This window comes from Molossus molossus, unplaced genomic scaffold (assembly GCF_014108415.1).
Source record: "Molossus molossus isolate mMolMol1 unplaced genomic scaffold, mMolMol1.p scaffold_m16_p_20, whole genome shotgun sequence".
Taxonomy (NCBI): domain Eukaryota; kingdom Metazoa; phylum Chordata; class Mammalia; order Chiroptera; family Molossidae; genus Molossus; species Molossus molossus.
Window position 1 is genome coordinate 50418085 of NW_023425356.1, and position 21099 is coordinate 50439183.

Here is a 21099-nt window from a genome sequence, read left to right on the forward strand (position 1 = left end):
TGGCGGTGTCCTGCTGACACACACGGGGAGGCGCTGGGAGCTGGGACGTAGACAGAGCTCTCCTTGAGGACTTCTGCTGCCCAAGTCTTCACGGAGCTGAATTGTAGGCGTTGACTGAGCTGCTTCCCGATGTTTTGCTAAATTACAAAGAGGCCGCTCTTGCAGAACTTAAAACAGAACCCTTCCTTTCTGGGCGAATTACAGGCAGTGCCTGAATTACAGGCTCTATCGTTTCAAATAACAAACTCAAGGTAAATTGCTCCCACTTCACACCCCACTACATCCCCCCCACTCCCTCTCCTCCGGCAGCTGCTCTAGGGACCCGGCCAGGGAAAGGCTGCAAGTGTGAGAGCAAACCTGGGTAAGAAGCACAGAAAAGACGAGGTCAAGAAAAGTAAGTGTCCTGGGTCAGTCCTCCAGTCAAGGCCTCGTTCATCTACCAGTGCAGCTGGCCCCTGTCCACCGCGGTCACACTCAGAGTATAAGGTCCCCATCACCTGGCCCCTCCGTATCTCTCTGACCTCACCTCCCAAACTGCCATCGCTTGCTGTCTTCCAGTCACACTACCTTCTTTCTTGGATATATCAAGTTTGTTCCTGCCTCAGGGCCTTTGCACTTGCTGTTCATGCTGCGGCCCCAGAGGCTCTTCACCCTCATCTCCTCCTCTTCACTCATATCCCTGCTCAAGTTAACCTGTTTCATTTCCTTTATGGAAGGCGCCATTACTTATCATTGAGTTACTTATCCGGTTGTGTGTATGTTTTCCTGTTTATTGCCTCTCTGTCCCAGGAGAGTGTACGGTGTACGAGAAGAAGGCGTTTTACGTTAGTCGCAGACGCGACTGGCACACAGTAGGGACTCGCCCATGTCTGTCAGGCACGTGAACGGAGGAGGGAGGGAAAGGAAGGGAATGAGCGTCTGTCCTGCGATCACCGCAGACCTAAACTGAAGTCTCCAACGGTGCTTTATCAGCAAGTCCCAGAAGCCGGGGCCTTGGGGAGCCCAGGGTGTACTGAGGGTTTGTGCAGGTGATGACAGTTCAGTACCTTGCTTTGCATTCTGCGGTGGCTCCTCACTGGGACCTCAGGAAGGGGGCGGAGTGGGATGCTTGAGGCCGCAGAACCTCAGTGGCACCTTTAAGAAACCACGAGGTTCACGTGAGAGCGGGTGGGAGGAGCCAGGTTCAGACCCTGGTGGCCGGGGTGGGTGTGGAAGAAGAGGTTGAGTTCATCGAGTTCCCAGCACTGGTCTTGTACCAATAAGGGGGAAGCCGTCCCTGCCCCTCACTAGTGAGCCCCTAAGCCATGTCTTGGCTGCGACAGCCTGGCCGAGCTCATCTGTCTCATGCGTGTCCTCGTCTTTGGGAGGCTTGCTGAGGACGCCATCGCCACTTACAATGTTGCACTGGGAAAAACGGACGTCCGGTTCCAAAGAACCAAGTCAGGCTGCCTGATTTAATCTTCAGCAGACTTGTCAAAAACACGTCGCTGTTTCTCCAGTGTCGCAGGGCTATGGCATGTTCAAGGCCAGCGCCGTGCTCAGAATCAACAGCTGGTCTTCAGGGAAGCTTTGGGCTCGACGGGTTTCTTCTCTAGTACCATCTTCCAACTCACTCACTCTTTCAAGTTCACTGAGCCCCGTAATTAACCTCAATTTTGTTGCTTAGCTGTCACTGAAGTGCCCGGTGCCATCGGGCCTTTTCTTGGCGAAGGTATAATTTTCTGGAGGATGATTTGTGTTCTCTTCCTCTGGAAGCCCGACTCTAGAGCCACAGGAGTCCTGTGTCCCACTGCGTGAACACCACGGAGAGGCCATTTACCTCCATCACCCCCTTCCAGTTTCCTGGCCACTGGGGGCTGAAAGAGAGGATAACGGGATGCGGGGTTCCAGAGGGGTGACGACACTCTCTGGCTTTGTGGGGACCGACCCTGAGGCGTCTGAGACAAGCTTCTGAGCCTCCTCGGAGTCTCTGAGCCCGATTTGTAACTGGGGGAGACAGTAGCCACCGCTGAGCATTACTGTGAAAATTCAAACAACGTAGGTGGTATAATCACCCAGCACGGGACCCGGTCACGATGGGCAGTACATCCTAACGACTTTCCTTAGCTCCTTCCCCGAGAAAGACCCAAAGGCACTAGACACGCAGGGTCCGCTCTGAGCTTCAGGGCCAAACACAGAGACATGGAGACTTAATCCCAGGTCCCGTTGCTGACCCAGAAAGCTTTGCCATCTGACAGAGTTTCTGACGTTCTCCTGGGTTCGTGGGAATAGAACCACACTTCACGGTGACCTCCCGGGCGTGAGCTGGCCTCTCGGAGAACTGCGTTTCAACCAGGAAGCCCTGCTGTGTTTGGTAACTGTTCCCCCGAAAGGAAAGCTCACTGAGGACGGGAGTGGGCTGGGATAACCTGAGGACCATCGCCCCGAAGCCAGCATCCGCAAGGCCTGAGCGGGGGGTGTTATGGCACATGGCGACTTGCTTCTGACGGCCTCGATTCTGCAGCGACAGGATTTGCAGGAGCATGACCACGCCGCTCCCTGGAGCCTGGAGCCAGGAGCCAGTGCGCTCCACACACCATGAAATACAAACCAAGCGACAGCCCGCTGAACCCTGTGGCCGGCTCCCACCTAGGGGCTTCAGTGCTGTCGAAACCACCCAGCTAGGATCATGTCACGGAAGGGTCCCAGCAGGACCGGAGGCCTGGAACTCAGCCGTGGTCTGCGCCCAGACGGGGCTCCAGGACAGCTTTCCCCGACGGTTTGGTCCCCTCTCGTCTCCCCAGGGCCCGCCTTTCTTGTCCTCTCCCTCTGGGCTCTGCAGAATCACCCCAACCCTGCTTCTCGGACGCCGCTCCTTTCTAATCCGGTACATGGCCTGTCATTTAAGAGGCTCGCCCCAGCCCCGTCCCAAGCACCCTTTGGAGAGCAATCTAGAAACTGCACATACTTCATTAGAAGAAAAAAAAAAAAAAAAAAGCCTGATATTTAACAGAAAATCCATTTAGGACAAAAACCCTGGAATATACTTTAAGAGGGGATCGTTGCCGGGGGACAGGAGTGTGTGCCAAGCCTCATTCCCGCGTACCCCACTCATGGCATGAACGTGTTTTAAACATGACCGACGTGCAAAGGTGAGGCTGAGATTTCGAACACAACCTTCCCCCCATCAGTATCTGAACGGGGGCCGGAGGCCTCGGCGTTGTCAGACTGTAGAATCCGAGTCAACTGAATTGCAGAAATCTTAGAAAAACTGCTTTATCCATCGGCAGGACGTAAGCAAGGACCTTGGAAGGAATGAGGATGCCCAGTACTGAGCTCTGCTTCCTCCGTGCGGCCCACTTTCGTGCAAAGACGCACTTAGCACTAAAGCTCCAATGCAAATATTCACGTGCGACCCACTGTCCCCCTCTGACACCTGCTTTTCCTGCAGACGAGGGGCTGAGATGATGCTGACCTGGAACAGGTCACAGGATTTTTACAATCCCCGATAATTGCCTCGACCCCCTTTGCTTTTGCGTGAAAAACTTGAAACAGGGCCCAGTACGGAGGTGGGTGCTTTGCGCAGCCTCTGGTTCCATCTCCCCGTGTTGTTCCCGCGCCCATTTACCAGGGACTGGTAGCCGAGACCCCCACAGTACAAAACACCTCGAAAAGTGCTCCGAAGTGTCAAACATCTGCCCCTCTGCCCTGGTCCGCACGACCTCACGCATCCGGTTGGAGAGAAAGACGAACGCTTCGGGGGAGTAGACGCTGGCCCACAGGAGGGACCTGAGGAAGGGCTCAGGAAATGCGTCCTCGATACCAGTGACTATGTGGGAACATGGTCTCGGAGGACGGTGTCAATCTTTCCAGTGTGCAAACATCATCTGGGATCTTTACAATGCACATGGTTTGGGCGATGCCCACTCACCGGCTATGTGCGGGTCCTGGGATCCGCATGTTTAAGACACTTCGTCCTGATGCAGGGGAACTAGGTCTTGTAGGTCTTGTAGGTCTTGTAGGTCTTGAAGACCTACGAGATCAGACTGTGAGCGCGTCAGAGAAAGTCGGCTTATCTGTCCTTTCTCTTGGTCCCTTTTGGCTCAGTCATTAGACATGAACCACATGTGGGGGAAACATGGTAAGAAATGAAGGCAGCAAAGACCAAGGAAACGTTTCCCTGGATGAGGACGGACTCCATGCTCTCTAAAGAGTCGCCCAGATTGTCTACACTCCCAGTTTAGAGACCCTCCCTCCTCTCCTAAAACACACACTGCATTCGTAGCAAACATACTTTTTCATACATCAGAACTCGTTTTCCCAGCAGAGCTGCGCTCCTAGTCTCTGACTGGTATCCACCGATCGTGTCTGAGAGACAACCCGACTCTCTTGCATAAGGCAAGACACAAGGTAATCTCTGCTTTCAACAGGAGCACAGTAGCCTCCGAGAATAACCTGGTGTCTGATGGTCCCCCCCACAGTGATCCATTTCCTTCCCATGTATCACAAGTGTTAGACATGCTGACCTATTACCAAAGAATGCCAGGGAGATTTCATTGTTAATTGCTTGGCAAAAAAAAAAAAAAACATAGAGTCCCGGATGCTTCATGATACAGAAATGCAGCCTGTGTGTCTCCCAGGTTTATCGGATTTCAAAGCAATCCACGTGAGAGCAGGTCACGTGTGAGACTCAGGCCAGAATGTTTATCTTACTCAACTGCTTGGGAAACATAAGTTGGCAAAACAATGGCAACTTGTATGTATAATCACAGTTAACATGGTGAGCATTATCCGTGTACAAAAAAATTAAGTAAACTCGACAGAAGTCTCAGAGGAGTGGCGAGAGACGGCTGTGTGCGAGGCATTCTTCTCCCGAGGAAATGGACGTGGTGGGTCTCCTGGAAACTCACGCCGTGTCAGGTGTGGGAGAAGGGGACCTGGTGTCCTAAGCACAGGCCATACATAGTCTCCGCTAAGTTCAGTGACTAAGTCGGGGGCGGACGTTTGTCCCCAGTCACTACAAAGTCCACGGTGATGGATGAAGCACGTGGAAATATGAAAGATGGGGGCCGTCTCGGAGTTTTAAAAGATTTGCACCACTTTCCATGCCAAAGAGGGGGAGGGGGGCCTGGAGGAGATGATCTTAGCCAGGAACTTCCAGGCCAGACTCCTGGCTTTGCCGGACACTCATGTGTGGCCTGATTGTGTCACTAGACGTCACGGGGCATCCGTTTCTGACTGCAGATCCGAAATGGACTCAGTCACTTGGCAAGAGACAGGCTATATGGGCATGACCTTTGGAGAATGGGAATACTCCCAATATTAATGACATTAAAGGGCATTGAACATCGGTTGGGAAGCCACATTGAATAGATATCGGAGCCTGGAATGAGTGATCTTTGTCAGAGATGGTATACAGTGGGGACAGGAAAGGGGAGGCATCCATCTGAGTGCTCTCAGTGGAAGGGAAAGTATTGAGGTCTTTGTCTACATTATCTCATTATTCCAAACAACAGATTAGTCTAACGGCAACCAGCAAGCACGGGAGCCCCCTCCCATCCACAGGGGATCTGTTTCAAGACCCCCCAGGGATGCCTGACACCACAAATAGTGTGGGATCCTATTTACACTATGTTTTCCCCTACACATGCATACCTTTTCACTTAACAGCTTCTCTTTGGTATATGCACATTGCCAGCATCACTACTCGTGTGCTTGGGGGCCACTGGTAAGTAAAATGAGGGCCATTTGAACACCAGCACCGCAGTGGATCTGGTCACCTGGACTGCTGCTAGGTGACTCACAGGCAGTCACATCACAGTGTGGACGCTGGACAAAGGGATGATTCATGTCCCCGGGGCACAGAGCAGGACCGAAGAGAGTTCATCCTGATACTCAGAACGACATGTGGTTTTAAATGTATGAGAATTGTTTACTTCTGGAATTTTCCACTTAACATTTTTTGACTGCAGTGGACCACGGCGAACTGAAACTAAAAAGTGAAACCGTGGATAAGGGGGTTTCTGCACTATATTGTGCAACCGTGAATTAACACAGAATTCTCTGAACAGAAAGTGGGATGCTTAGAAACGCCTAATGTCCTTAAATCTAAACTAAAGAGTCTTTTTGAGGGCTGGGTATACATGCATTGACACGTAGTAGTGGGTTTTGAGCTTTATATGATAATTTAGAAAAGTCTCCCTTCTGGTGGAATAACGTACACAGATTCGGCCCTCTCTTTCTCAAATATTTTCCCAGATGCACTATCTTTTTAGCCTCCTCCGTTCCCACAGGGAAGCTAGACAGAGCAGCGACATGCTCGCTTTATAACGAAGAACAGGAGCCAGAGGAATTAAGGGACTGTGTAGCACGGCCATGTGTTGTGAATGGGGGGGCTGGTCCCCCTCTTCTTAACTCAGTGTTGTTTCACGGGACAGGAAGGCATCTCCCAGAACGGGGCTGGGGTGGAAGATGGTGGGGATATGATGAAAAAAGTTAAAATGGGATCAGGAGAGAAAGATTCAAGTCACCTCCTGGTGGCTCCGTGAACTTCTACAAGCCACAGGCTCTCATCGGTCAAAGGGCAATAATCATGCCATCCCTACCCGCCTCTCAGAACTGGCTTGTTAAAGCACAGGTGTTCTTAGCGTTTGCGGAGGAGTTTCCTATTCAATGTCACTTTGTCATTTGTAGCATTATCAATATTATTAATCCTTTAAGACAAAGCAATGCAACAATTTATACAAAAAAAAAAAAAAAAATCAGGCAAAAGAATGAAAGAAACCACTAAAGTGATCGTAGTTTCAGGGTTCCCCAACCACCACTGGGATTTCCTGGCTGTTCAAGGTAGCCCCGAACCTCCAAACCAAAACCAAACAAATAAGAAACCCCGAGACAGTGCAGACAACAGATATTCTCCCTACCCTGGGAAAGGAGAATGTGGGAGGGAAGAAAAAGGAGAAGAAGACATAAACGGAAATAGAGCTCCATACATTCCGAGTTCAAGTGACCACACCCGGGAAAACCTCCCTCCCGGAGGGACGCTGCGCAGACACAGAACCGTCCAAGGACAGGGAGAGGCTCTCTCTCGTCGGGAGGGAGTCAGCCTTCCAAACACGTGTGGTGAAACTGCACACTTCGGTCTTCGTGATTAATGAACTAAATTAAGTTTGATTTCTACAACGTGTTGAAGATTCGCCCTGTGGTCTTTCCTCTCATTTGGGGATGGAGCGCTGAGCCCCACAGCTGGGCAGAGGCAGAGCGCTGGATGCTTCTCTCCTCCCCTAGAAGCCGGCAGCGGGGCGGCAGAAACGGGGCCGGGCAAGTGTCATCTCTAATCCGCAAAAATGAGGAGTGTGCTCTCGGTTCCCCCTCTCATGAGAAGGAGAAAGGTGAATTATTACAATACACCTAATTCATCATTTAAAATTTTTTTCTGGGTGATTTCATGTCACTTGTTAACACTTTCTCCTAAAGAGAACATGTGCATTCATCGGGCGAATGTTTTAACCTCAACTAATAACGATGTATATTCTCCCCATAATCATCACACCGCCTAAGGGCTGGGGCACTGCAGACTTTGGGACCTGGAGGAAAGCATTGTCTTTGAGTTTGACAAGTGCTCTTTCCCCTGTGAAAACATTGCGTCCCGGGGTCTGTCCTGTCCTGCCGGGTCATCGCTCCACCAGGCACAGAGGAAAACACGCCGTTTGAGTATTTTCTTAATTTGGGGGAAACACAATGTTTGAAAATGGAAGAAAAATCCCCTCACTGGCTGAAGAAACACCAGAAATCAAGAATGTTAATACAAAAATTGGTAAAAATCAAAAGGAAACATTTTAGCACCAAACTATGAACTGTGTCTACCATGGTTGAAATATAGATGACCTTACTTTCCTATTTAAACTTTTCATTGTAAAATAATCCAGTTCCTAAAACGAGCAGCATTGCACTTTGATATTATTCTTATATTCAAAAAATGACTTGCAGCTGGAGACTGCAACAACACCATACCCAGACCACACCCCAATCCCCCCGTTTCTCTGCGTACCGCAGCTTTGCCGTACATGCTGTGGAGTATGCCCTCCTCCCAGTAAAAGTCTCTAATCGTAAGAAATTCTCAAGACAGCTTAACTGTCATAGATATTTAGAAGATAACTAAGCAATACTTGTCGAGGTGCTGACTATTCCTGCAGAAAGCACTGAGAAAGGGATTTGCTTGGTCTGAGAGGAAGAGTGAAGGCCCGTGTCACCCTGAGGTATGTTGGGGACAGATGCATGGATACATTTGCAGAAGGGGAAGGGAGCAAGAACATTTCAGATCAGAATTAGAGACACAGAAAGGCGACTCCCTCAGGAGCACAGCGGGGCAAAGTAGGGAAACAGCCAGAAGTGTGTGTGTGTGTGTGTACAGGTAGGTTACTGGGGCAGGGATGGAAACAGGTGATAAAGGGTGATGTAAAAAAAAAAAAAAAAAAAAACAGGACAAATAATTTGGTCGTCCTGTAGAAAAGAATGAAAAGCAATCGTGAGTTCTAAACAAGGGAGAGCCATGGATTTTAAAAAGTGTGTTTGTAAAAGAACACACCAGCAGTCATCACTCACTCATTCAGCGAATAGTCTTTGAAGCCCTATCACATCCACTCCGTTCACCACCTGCTCACAGAGGAAGGTGAGCACGGCTGCGGGGCACCCGCCTAGTGAGGAGGCTGGCGCAGCGGCGGTGCAGGAGAGATGCCGCGGAGGTTTAGAAAGGAGGTGGATTCGAGTGACTTCGGCAAGTGAACTTGGGATCGGGGGATGGTTGGACAGGGCGGTAAGAAACGGAGCAAGGATGAGATTTCTGAGATTTACGCCCACGTGTTGGGGTGCAGGGAAATAGGGAAGAGCTATAACAGGATCAGTTGTGAGTGACGTGTTTTCTCGATGTTGAGGTTGAAGCACTCGGACGGCGTTCAGATGGAAATGTTGCCTAGGTGGGTAGCTGCATGTATGTATTTGCAGTTCTAAAGGGACTTTGAAGCTATAACTTGGGAGTCGTCGATATAGAGATGGCTATTGAAATGAGCAGGCTACAGAAAATCTCCAAAGCAAAGGGTATGAGGAGGGAAGAGGGGCAGAGAGGGCCCAGAACATAAGCCGGATTGGAGAGGGGGTCCACTGAAGACAGGAGCTCATTCTGTCACTGAGCACAGACAGCAGCTTGGCCACTGTCCCAGTGGCATATGACTGCTGTGATTCAGACCGGGTCGTAGGGAAATAGCACTGGTAAAAAAAAAAAAAAAAAAGGAAGGAAAAGTCATAATGTACATATTTAATGTCCCCTCCCAGTCTGGATTAATGGTGATGTATGTCAATGGCCAGGTATAGAGGTTTAGGTTCAACACATATTTCCTTTGGAGCTTTCAACTTCATGTATTTATGTGTCACCTGGAAAACAAAGAGAATGGTCCCCAGGTCCCCAGACCTCAATTCCCAAGAAGTTGCCCACCGGCTACTATAAAAGGAATTACCGGGGAGGAAAAGCCCATGAAAAAACCTGGTATGTGGCAGGTCCTGGAGCTCAGCAGCCCTCTCCTTTTCTGAGGACCCTGCAGAATGGTATTTCGGGGGCTTCTGTGGTCTCCACGCACCAATCTCTCTGCCACACAGAGGCCTTGCATAGCCTCTGGGGGCACAGAGAATACAGAGAAGAAGACAGTACAGAAGGACTGGAGGCTGGGACACTCAGTCCCCTACCATGTGCCAGGCCCGAGCCAGTTCTACCAAACCCTTCGCAGATTAGCACGGAACCTTGAGAAAACGTGGTCCTCACTGTCCATCTGAAGTGCTGGCTGGGCCTTGACTTCGCCCACAGTCGAGCTGATTAGACTTAGCATATCCTGGCTCACATCTTGATTGACTTGGGCCCGTTCGTCTTGAAGTTGTATATCTGACTCCCCTTTAGAAAGATTTGGCCTCCCATATCTATTTAGGCACTGGGAGGCTGCCCGTCTGCTTTTGTGCTTATTTATAACCACACCACCTTCCAGCACTGAGGCCCTTTAAAATATAATGACATGACTAATGATGAGAAATTAAGTGCCTGGGGTGAATGTTTTTACTCCCAGACAAATGTTTGTGGGAAGGCAATTTCCTTCACCGTCCTGGCCTCACGCTTCTGTTTCTAGCGAGCACCCAAGCTCAGTCTACCCTGGAAGGCATGTAGTAACCACCACCTACACTAAGACGACGTTTTTATTCTGCCTCTTGGGCTGTCCCTAGCGATGCTCTTCTTGTTGAACTCTGGTGTCAAGGTAAGAAGAGAAGTAGAACATTTCAAGGGGGGCACTAAGAATTTACCCTCATATGTCCTTTGGGTCTTTTTGAAACTCCTTCCCCAGAACGGGGGACCCGTGGAGGCCAGGAGTCAGAGGTGGGGTTTGCAAGCGGCTCTGGGTGCCCAACTTGCAGACACACCCAAGATTTGGGGCTGCCTACTGGTCTTCCTTTGAAGGAAAGAGGGTTACCCTAACCCCAGGGTTTATCCGTAGGGGGGCTGGCGTCCTGCCCTCTCTGAGACTCCTGGGCTGTGAGGGTCTCCGTGGAAGTCTGAACACCACCAGCTCTCTGGCCCTCGAACTTGCCTGCTCTCTGCAAACACTGCGAGTTCATATGCAGAAATGTCTCACCTGCCTTCTCAGGGACAAACCCCTCCCCCGCAGAGCCTAGGCACCAGCCACAGCACCCACTGCCCCTGGGTGGTCTGTTGCCACTCCCCTACTGCCCTTCCAGTTCACCCTGGAATCCTGGCCACCTTGTTTCAGAGAGGAAGGCAGAACGCCCACCAGTCATCTCTGTAGCATCTATTTATGGTGGAGCGTCTTCGCCACACTGACATTTCCCATCCTTTGCTACTTGCCTGCAGGGGTCTTCCAGCATGCCTCTCTTTCCTGTGGGAATTCAAGGGTTTTTGAAGGCAGCCCTGCCTGGGAGAAATGCGCCCCCTTTAGGCAGGAGAAGGCAAGGAGATGCATACCTGGCCAGGCTCACAGTGTACCCCACCCTTGGAGCGCAGCACCCCGCGCCCTGGAAGGCCAAGGGCCAAGGGCAGAGGTGAGCTGGGTGCTTGTATCTCTTCCCACTCAACCGGGAGATCACTTAAATCTAAGATACTGTCAGCTCTGTTTTAAAAGTTAAATTCACTAAATGACTATATTAATTTTCCCTCACCCTATTTACCCCCTTCCCCCCCTCCCCCCGAAAGGGGAGATTCAAAGAGCACCCACTCTTCAGGCCCCGAGATCTCTGTTGCCACCTGGGGATGTCCGTGTGGTCTCCCCGTGCTGCTAAACAGGTAAGACAATTTGCAGGCACTTGCAAATAACTTCACGAAAGCAGACAGAATAGGTGGCAGAGGACCTGTCCTGGTCCTTTTCCATACCTCGGATCTTGGGGATTCAAAGGAATACACGTTTCTCAAATTTATTTCTCATTTGGAGCTGGGTCTGGGGAAATCATTAAAGGTAAAAATAAGCCCCAAAGTTCTTGGGAATTACAGTTCCCTCATTACCTGGTGTAGCAAAGGGGCCAGGGCATCCGGGACCCAAGGCTGTGTTCAGGGCAAACTCGGACTCTTGTTCCTGCATGTGAGAACTTGGGAACAGGAGCCGTAAGAGTCTGAGTGTCCTCGGACGCTTCCGAGAAGTCACATGTGTGTGTGTGTGATTGATTTGTTCTGACATGTTTTCTTTACTTTCATAAAATCTCCTTCACTGACCACCCTTTGTGTGCTTGTTCCCCTCCGGTCCCCATGGAGTGGCCGTCGCCCCTGCAATCAACTTCCTAGATATTTTTTTTTTCATCAAGAAAAGTGTTTCCAGGACAAGTGCAACGTAGTGATTTTTTTGAAAGTCTTAAACCTAAAATCAATAGCCCATAATTCCCTGTAAGACTACTTCCTTGGGGCTGCCTCCCTGAATTGACAAATGACACCAAGAATTGACGAGGATTCCAACCACTGTGGAGACTTCTTACTCCAAAACTTCTACACGTGGGAAACAAGCGGCTGACCCAGCTCACGGAGGACTGTGCCTCCTCAGATGTCTCCTCCATGTGTCTCTGCACTGATTGATTTAATAAGAAACAGCACATGTCGTGGAGAGGAGGCCGTGGCACAGGGTTGATATTATTAATGCTGTTGGAGACCGCTGGTTTTTAATTGAGTGTTAGCTTGCTCGCTGAGCTATTCGATGTTACAAGAATCCAAATTCTTGAGGACAAATAACAATGCTGTTGACAAATGCATCCTCTTAGGGTTATTGCAAAGGGAGGTAAAGGACACATTAGACCCGCGTCCAATTAAAACGTGGAGTTCGCCCAGGGACTCGGAAGGCGAGCGCGCACAGGTCAAAGTTGGGACACCGAGAGGCCGCGAGGAGTGTCCCCTTCTCAAACAGCTCCTGTAAATGGCAGTCTCTAGCTGGGAGGAATGCTCCGAGGATCCTGTTGTTGAACTAATGGTTTGGGTGGAGGATGCCGAGACCCGGTTCACTTTTTCTTCGGGGAGATTCTTTCCCAAAACACTCTTCCACCCACTGGGGGGACAAAACGCAAGCCTTCTCGCCTTCTCTCCAAACAGACTGCCTCTATTTCTGAAAGTTTCCTCTGCGGACTCCATCTCCCCGAAAGGGTCAAAAAGAAACAATGTATGTTGCGAAGCCTCGGCCGAGCGGGAGGCAGGCGGGGTGGCGGTGAGCACAGACTGGCCCTACCCGCGGCCGCGCGTCTGCGGTGCAGAAGGTTCTCCGGGAGCTGGGGTCTGCTTTGACGGGGTGCCCTGCTACAGGAGGGGAGGAATTGTAAAAGAAACAATGTCTTTTAAAGTATGAATCAAATGGGTCCAGGGATCCTCCTGGTGGAAAACCCACCGAAGCCGCTGAAATGTGAAAAGGCGTCCCGAGGTGGCTGCAGGCCGGGAACGACGCTCAGAAAGTCGGAGCTGAGCCAGTGCGGGGTCGGAAGAGCTGTTTCTGAAGTTGCTGGGGGGGCGGGGAGGGGGGCTTCGCACGAGGTGGGGGGTGGAGTGGTGGGTGACATCTTGTTGGTTTGGAGATGATTTATTCACTCGGGTTGTAAAATCTAAAGCGAGGCCCTGGGAAGATGAAGAAACTGCAGGGACCCGTGTGACCCACCGCTGCCCGCGGACGCCACGAGGCTCCGATGCGAACACGCAGGGGAAGGCTGCGTGGCCGAGCCACAAAGCTGGCTGCTCCTGCGGGAAAGGCGCTCGGAGTTTTGTTGCCAAAGGGCCTCGGCGGAGAAATGCGCGTGGACGCAGTGCTGCGGGCTCTGGGGCAGGGAATGCTGCAGCCGGGGGCCTCCGACTCTCCAGGCCCCTCTTCCCGACCCTGCAAACTCCAAGCGGTCCCTGGCTCCAGAGTAGCGGCAGTCACTAGACTGTCCGTTTCTCCGAAATTAATTAAGAGAAGGAGGCCGTTCGTCCCCTGCCCCTGCCTGTCAGATACACAGATTCACCACCTCTTCTCTGAACTTGACTTTGGTCTTTGGGGACTCAGTGACGCCCCCTTGATCCTGGATGTCACTGCCCCTCTAAGGAGAATTTTTTTTCCAGGCTACCCTTACAACAATGTATTTTCTTGACTCCCCCCTTGGGTTGAGATAGTTGAGGCCCAAATTCAGAGCGCCAGCACCCGCTCCAGGGTCCCAGGGTGGTACCCCACAAGAACACCCCTGGCGCCATAGATGTGGCAAGCGCTGGGCCTCCAGGGAAATTGACAGTCTGATCGAATTCCAGCGGCCGGGCGCCTCCAGAACGTTCCCGCTTCCTGGGGCGTTTATCTCGCGAGGAGTAGTCGGCGGAGGTGGGCCGCGGGGTGTGTGGAGGGGGAGGGGGGGCCCGGCGGGCAAGTCCTCTGCGCCGAGTTCACACCTCTCCCTTTGTGACAAATCAATTTCCCGGGCCTCAGCGCTGCATTTGCACCCGCCCCGGCCGGGCCCCAGCTGCGCCCGCTCGGTGCACGCTTAGCGCCGGCTTGTGAGTGTGTGCGTGCGCGCGCGCGTGTCTAATTGACTTTCCGTCTACCTTTTTATGACTACATGTGTTTCCAACAAAAGGTCTTATTAGGACAATCTGGTTTCACTAATTTAGAGGCTGGGAACGTGGAAGGAAGGCTTTTTTTTTTTTTTTTTTTTTTTAAGAGTTTGCAGAAGTTCAGATTAAGAAATGACAGAGGGATGCACCCTCCGCCTAGGAGTAGGTCTGCCTGTTTTATGACCTGGTCCTCTTTCCTTTCCCTGACTGCCCCCCGATCTAACACCCCCCCCCCTTCACACTCCACACTCCCCCAGCAGCCACTGCATTCCTAACAGCGTTAAAGAACCGTTTCTTTAAAGCCTTAAGGTATTTGAACCTAGAAGTTTGAGAAATTTACGGGCTGGGAGAATCAGTGGTGGAGGGAAAAGGTCGTTCTGCAGAGAAGTAGAGCGAAGCTCAACCAACCCGGGAACAGAATTTTAGGGAGTGGGGGTACCGGAGATCAGCGGAAGCCCTCACTTTGGACGGGATACTTAGCCCCTCTTGGCCAAGGTTGGCCCAGGTTGTAATTCGACAATTTGCACCATTAATGATCTAAATTTGCAAGTGTAAATGGAGTCTTATGCTAATTTCAGCCCCAAGAAAAATGTAGGAAGGACCTGTTTTCATATAGCTGGAAGAGGAAAAGGTGTCTGGTGAGGTCCACCATCTCTGCGAGGGGGATCATCTCCATTTCCCACTCGAGCAGACGCCCAGCAGGCTGCACAGAGCGCCTGCCTCCCGGCGATGCCTCTGCCCCGGGAGGCTCAGAGCCCAGCTCTAGTCCTCTGCCTGGAGACTCTGATTCACTGTCCCCAGCGGACTGGAGGCCTAGCCAGAGCTGGCTTCCAGGTCGCCCACAACAACTTCCTGGGCAACTCCTGATGGAGGCCGAAGAACCGAGCACAGGGTCCTCCTGGACCCTTGCTGTCACCCAACTCACCAGACCCTCCAGTTCTCCATTCCAGAGATGAGGAAGGAGGACGAGGAACATTATTTCTAAAAGCAACAACTATTTGTTAGAATAGGCCCCTTTCCATCTCTGGAAACTGAGGCCTGTCATGTGTGTGTGTGTGTGTGTGTTCTCCGCTACCTTCCCAGCCCCAGGTAACAGTCATTATGTCCCTGACACCTCGCTCTGCACTCTGCGACCTCCTTGGACCACCCTTCCTCAGTGTCCTCTCCCTGTCTGGCCCGCGAACCTTCGTTTCCTTTCAGGGTTCACTCTCCTCCGGGCCTGTTACTCCGTGAAACTGAGATGCGCTCAATTACCAAGCGGGCAGGTTCCCACAGTTCTCATCCCTTTCCCTCCAGACACAAGGTCCCCCAGTTCTGCCTCCTGCCCTTTGTGTGTCCTCGCGCACCCCGCAGATGCCACGCATGCAGCGAAATCTGGGTTGTGCCAGGCCTAGGTCTCCTGAGCTGTCCCTGGTCGCCTCCCCACAGTGCCTACCGCCTCTGCCTCAGCTTGGGGGCACTTCCCAGCTGGCCTGCTCGGCCCAGCGCTGCTCCCTACCCGCTGGAAGGCCACCAGGAACCCAAGCTCCATTCTCAAGGTATCCACTGGAAGCCAAACCAGGGGAATGGCCCTCATCCCTCCAGCCCTGTAGTGCCCTGCGCCCGGCAGTGCTGGCCAGGGGCATGGGCCTGCTGTGCACGCCCTCTGCTCGCTCTTGGGGCTAGGCGCTCCCTCCCCACCCGGCTTTTCTCTGCAGCAGTTCCTTCACCGCTCCGGTCTCTGTGGTGGGCCCAGCCTCCAGGGCTCCTAATAGTGGTAACTGTTGCTATTGATCCTTAGCCGCGGGGAAACAAGGGTAGAATGTGCGGAATCAATGACGCCGGGTGCCAGGCACGTGGAAATGCGGAATACTATATTCTCCCTACTGTTTGTGTATTTACCTTTTCCCTGGTACATCCTTTCAAGAGAATGATATTACTTCACGGTGCATTTTCTTGGCGCTAAAAGTGTTGACGCAAACTGTTGACGCTGCCAGGGGGTGCAGCCGGAGCAGCCCCCGCACCAGGACCCCGCAAAGGACGCCCCTGCCTCCGTGCCCAGCTCTCACTGACACCTGGGGACACCGGGCCTTCATTCCTCAGAGGTGGCCATCTTGCCTCAGTGACAGGCCAGGCCAGACACCCGACGCCCTCTGCCTGTGCAAGTACATAGGGTGAATAGGTCCCAGTTCAATTTTAGCTAAAATACCCGGAGGGGAGCCCAGGCCTGGACCAAGGGGAGCAGGCTACCTGCGAGGGAGTGGGCTCCTCCTGCAGCCTGCTTTGCGCTGGGGGGTGGGGAGGGTGGGGACCACTGGGCCAGGCCTTGCTTCCAGCTGTTTCTGGGTCCCGAAACTTTGTCTGTGTTTTCTGGAAATCACAGAACGCCTGGTTCCACACGTTCCAAATTTGAACACAAAATAGCACTCGGCAAAGAGCAACAGGGAAAGAGACCAATCTCATTTTAAAACTTCCAGCCAAGTTCAGGCTCTTGCAGACCCCTGTCACCTGGGATGAGCTAGGTGACAGGTCTGTTGCAGACTCGGGACGCGTATATACACTTGGAGTCACGTTTTTAAGGCAAGGTTAATAAAGCTAGGCGACAGTCCCTGGGGGGCATGCGACCAGTCAGGGAGGATGGGGAAGGGAGATCGTGTGTGGAGTTTTCCGGAGGTTTTGATGCCAAAAGGGAGGGCTCCTCCCAAGTGACACCGGCTCCGCATTGGAACCCACGCTTGCCCTGCGCATCTCGTGTGGGATCATGAATGTCAGGAGCTGGGATTCACCCACTGGAACCTTTCAGGCCTTGGACTCTGTCAGGGTCCCCAACCCGTCTGCAGGCGGAGGCAACAGCAGGGGGCAGAGGGCAGCCCCGGAGGCCGGCCGGGCGCTCCGGCACAGCCCATGCGGCGCGCGCCAGGCCTCGGGAGCCCACGCGCCCTGCACCAGCGAAGGCGCGTGGGTCTCGCTCCCTGTGCGCGGCGCCGTCGCCTCCTCTGCCCCCTGTGCCCAGACGCCGCACGCCCGCCCTCGCTCGGCTTCTCTAACCCGCTGCCTTCCCCAAACAGGGCGGGCTCCCCGAGTCTGCACCCTGTAAAGCCCTCCCCAGCCCTGCCTCCTGTCTGTGGGAGAGCTGGCGCCGCTCTCCCGGGGCGGAGGGACAGCCCAGGCGGCCTCCGCGACAGTCCGCGGCGGCAGCGTCCCTGACCCGGACCGCAGGGCCTCGGAGTCTCCCCCCAGCGTCCGCCCGGCGACGCCCTCCGCGGAGCCGCCTCTCCTCTCCCCTTCGCCTCGGTGACAGGCCCTTCCTCCGACCACTGCCATCGCTCCTCCGCGTCCCCTACCTCCTCCCCGGCCCGGCCCGGCCCGGCCCCCCGCCCGCGGTCCCGGTCACCGTCCCGGGGGCACGCGCCCCTCACTCACTGTCCTGCTGCGGGGTGTCGCTGCCGCTGGTGAGTCCCGGCGACTCCAGCAGGCTCCGGCCCGCCTCGCCCACGCTCTCGTCCGCCTGCGCCGCCACCATGTCCCCGGCTTCCTCCAGGTCTAGCAGGTGACTGACGGAGAAGTTCTTTTTCGCCTGCAGAGTGTCGAGGTTGCCCGGGCTGTCCAAGCGGCCGCCCAGCGCCGGTTGCCGCTCCAGAACGTGCCCGTAGCTGGAGGTCATGGTCTCCCCCTCCGATCCCACCCACCCCCCTCTTCCCGCTCGAATCAACACCAAACGCTGTGGGCGCGAGGGGGGAGAGGAGCCGAGTGGGGAAGAGAGAGGGGGGAGTGGAGAGAGGGAGAGGGAGAGAGAGAGAGAAGAAGGAGGGGAAGGACAAAAAAAAGTGGAAAGAGGGCGGGGGGGGGACCCCCTTGTGCAGAGCAGAGCGTTCTCCCACAGCCTTTGACAGCCCCGCTTGCTTTCCTGAGGCCAAGTCCGGCGCGATCCAAAGAGATAATCCACACCAAAAAATAAAATAAAAAAACCACCCTATGTTCAAGTCAGAAGAAAAAAAAAAATCTCTTCCACCTCTCTCCCCAAAAGCGTCCACACGCACACACTAAAAATAATAGTCAGGGGGAGAGATGAGAGGGGAGGCCAGCAGGGCGGGGGAGTTAGGCAAACACAAGAAGAGAGGAGAAGGGGTGGGAGAGAAGAATCAAAGTGGGTTTTTTTAAGGTTAAAAAAGTTATTCCCAGGCAAGAGTTCAAGCACCAACAGAAGAAGGCTTGTTCCAGCTTCAAAACATCTTCAAGAAAACGTGTTCCCCTCTCCGCACTCCTGTGGATTCTCAGGAGTGACTAAAGTTTCAGGAGGAGAGGGTGATGTCTTGCAGATGTATTGGAGAGCAGGATTCTCACTTTACTTTTCGTTGGGAGGAAGGAAAAAAAAAAAAAGGGCTTGAAGAGTCCGAAGGAGGGTGGTGGAGGGTTCCCCCCTTTCCCTTCCCTGCTCTCTCTCCCCCTCTTCTTGCCCAGCTCCTTTTCCTTCTCAGTTGGATCAAGAAGCTCTCTGGCACTTCAAAAGGCACAAACTGGCATGCAGAGGACGCTTTGTAGGGAATACAAGAAAATTGGAGACCCCAGGGAGGGCAGATCTCGACTTAATAGGAGCCTGTAATTACGTGGCAAAGCCTTTGTGCCGTGCCTGACGATTTACAGACCCCCTTTCCCCATCACAATCTCCTTCTTCCTCCTTTCCCTCGGACCGAAAAACAGTCTGATTAAGAAAAACCCCTTTGCCAACATCTGAGCGAGAGAGAAAGAGAGAGGGAGGGAGCGAGAGAGGGAGAGAGGGAGGAGGGAGCAAAGAGGGAGGGAAGAGAAAGCAGAGAGCGCCTTTGGATTTTCCAAGTAAAGGTCTAATTATCATTCCCCTGCAACAGTATCACAGGGAGAACAGACAAACTGAAACCCACAGTCACTTCAAACGGGCAGATTATTTTGCCTTGGCGTTAACTCCTCCAGATTGGTTTAAGATCCTGTTGGAAAATCTCATTTGCATGTTTTGATAACAGCTGCAGGGAAACTTGTTGGAGAAAATCCACAACTATCTCAATCAAATTTTCTTCTCCTTCTGCCTTTAAATTTTTTTTTTTTAACGTTTCCTGCTGTTCTAAGTTTTGGGGGGACGGGGGGTGGAGGAGTGTCTGAGAGAGAACGCGGGAGAAAGCAAAGCATAGGACGGCTGCGCTCGGCTCTGCAGAGACAGTTTATTAAATAATGTAATAAAGTCACAGGAGCGGTTATAACGAGACTCTCCCACGCTTCTTCCGCGGACTAGATCAGATTGGGGCGATCCAGAGGGCGCCGAATCCCTTCGCGTCTCCGCGCGGCTAGGAATCCCCCCGCCGGGGCGGTAGGACATTTACATATTTATTTAGCCCGAGGAAGGGACTCTAGGAGTCTATCATAATTGTTCCTCCCACCCCACCCCCGCCCCAAATCTGGCCAATTTTGTAACCTTTTTGGTGCGGCCAAGGTCGCTTCCCCAGGCTGGGACGCTAAGCCGAGAGGGTCGCGCTGCCCAGAGGCGGAGCAGGCTGGGCGCTCGGCGGGCGAGGCTCCTGCACCGCGCGGTCCAGCCGGGTGCCTCGGGGCGTGGGGGAGGGGAGGGGAGGGGGGGCCGGGAGGGGAGAGAGCCCCCACCGAAGCCGACGGATAATGCTCTGTCGTCTGTCTGCTGAGCCCTAACTTGACAGAGGACAGGGAGGTGCTGAGCGATTTTTTCATGACCTGTTGGAATTTGGTAACAGCTTTAATAGTCTCATTAGAAATGAGTTACTATATGACGAGTAAGTAAAATATTAAGTGCTTATTTGTGGCGTTTTATGTTCTTTAAACGTACACACACACCCTCACTCCCTTGATTACTGGACTTTTTTTCTTTCTTTCTTTCTTTTCCTCCTGTAGCCCAGAGGCTGCTCTGAAGAGAAAGAAGGGTGCGAGTGTGTGTAAACGGTTTCTGGGCTCCAAACGGCCGTAGTTAGCCCAGAACTCCCAGCCCCGATCTGGGAAAAGAACATTTGATGCCATCAAAGGGCTGCAGATTGAAACCAGATGTGCTCGCCTCGGTTCTTTCCATGCATTTAATTAAGGAGCCGGGATGGAGGAGACTTTTTCATCATTAGTCCACCCACTCCTCCCTCCTCTTTCCATCCTCTCGCCCTCCCCCGGGCCGCTCGCACCCCCGACCGGGAGCCCAGAGCCCCGCCAGCGCCGCGCCGTGCGCCCGTGGCTGCGTCTCCCCAGCGATCGGGACCCGGAGCCGTAAACATCTGTCGGCCGCCGCGGGCCGAGCGAGCGGGATGCTGGTGGGAGGCGGACGCGCACCCGGTGGGCCCGCGCCGAGTGGGAGCGTCGGGGTTGGGGCGCTTCCGCGGGGATTTCCACCAAGGAGCCTAAGCCGCGCGTCGCACGTGTCAGTGCCACCGGCTCCAAGGGACGCGTCTTAATCGCGCGGAGAGATTTTCGCGGGGCGTCCTGCTGGTGAGCCTAGGCGGAAGGCCGAGGGGCGCCCCCCCCCGCCCTCCGCGGGGTTTGCCCCCAGGGCCGGAGCAGGCCCTAGCCGGCTTCTCTCTTTCCCTACCCTCGCCCACACAGTGTATTGTAACGTTTCTTTTCGTCCCTGACTCCGACCGAGCTGCCCTTTGTGACAAAGGTCTGGGTAAGGAGCCAGGGGCCTCTGACACCCGGGGTGTGCTGCTTCCCCAGGACACCCAGCGACCTTTCTAGTTTGGGGGAGATGGCCCTTCCGAGGAAGTCGCCCTGTCCCGGGTGTGCCGCCAGCTGGGTTGGTGACCGAGAGGGAATTCAGGTCGGAGACGCACAGTTGCAAACAGAAGCGGGCACCGCCACTGATACTGCGCCGCCTTTCCGGAGGAACCGGGAGCTCCGGGCACCACCCACTTGTCATTCCTGTAACAATACCGGCCGGTCTTACCAATACCACCTAGGATGCCAGCGGTTCCACAAAACAACAGCTGCTTCGTAACTGTCGGCCAGACATGAACATCTCTATAAGTGATATATAAATTCCTATGCACAGTAGTTTTCCTAAATTTCGC

The 21099-nt window shown here is 53.4% G+C and overlaps 1 protein-coding gene across 1 annotated transcript in view; it reads right to left on the reverse strand.

Moving 5' to 3' along the window:
• PRRX1 (paired related homeobox 1) overlaps positions 1 to 18754 on the reverse strand; it is a 67904-nt gene extending 49150 nt beyond the window's left edge. Inside the window, exon 1 of the mRNA XM_036273696.1 lies at positions 17474 to 18754. Within this exon, the coding sequence (XP_036129589.1) occupies positions 17474 to 17714 (241 nt within the window). The 5' untranslated portion in view covers positions 17715 to 18754. The remainder of the gene's footprint in view (positions 1 to 17473) is intronic.
• Positions 18755 to 21099: the final 2345 nt, after the last annotated feature.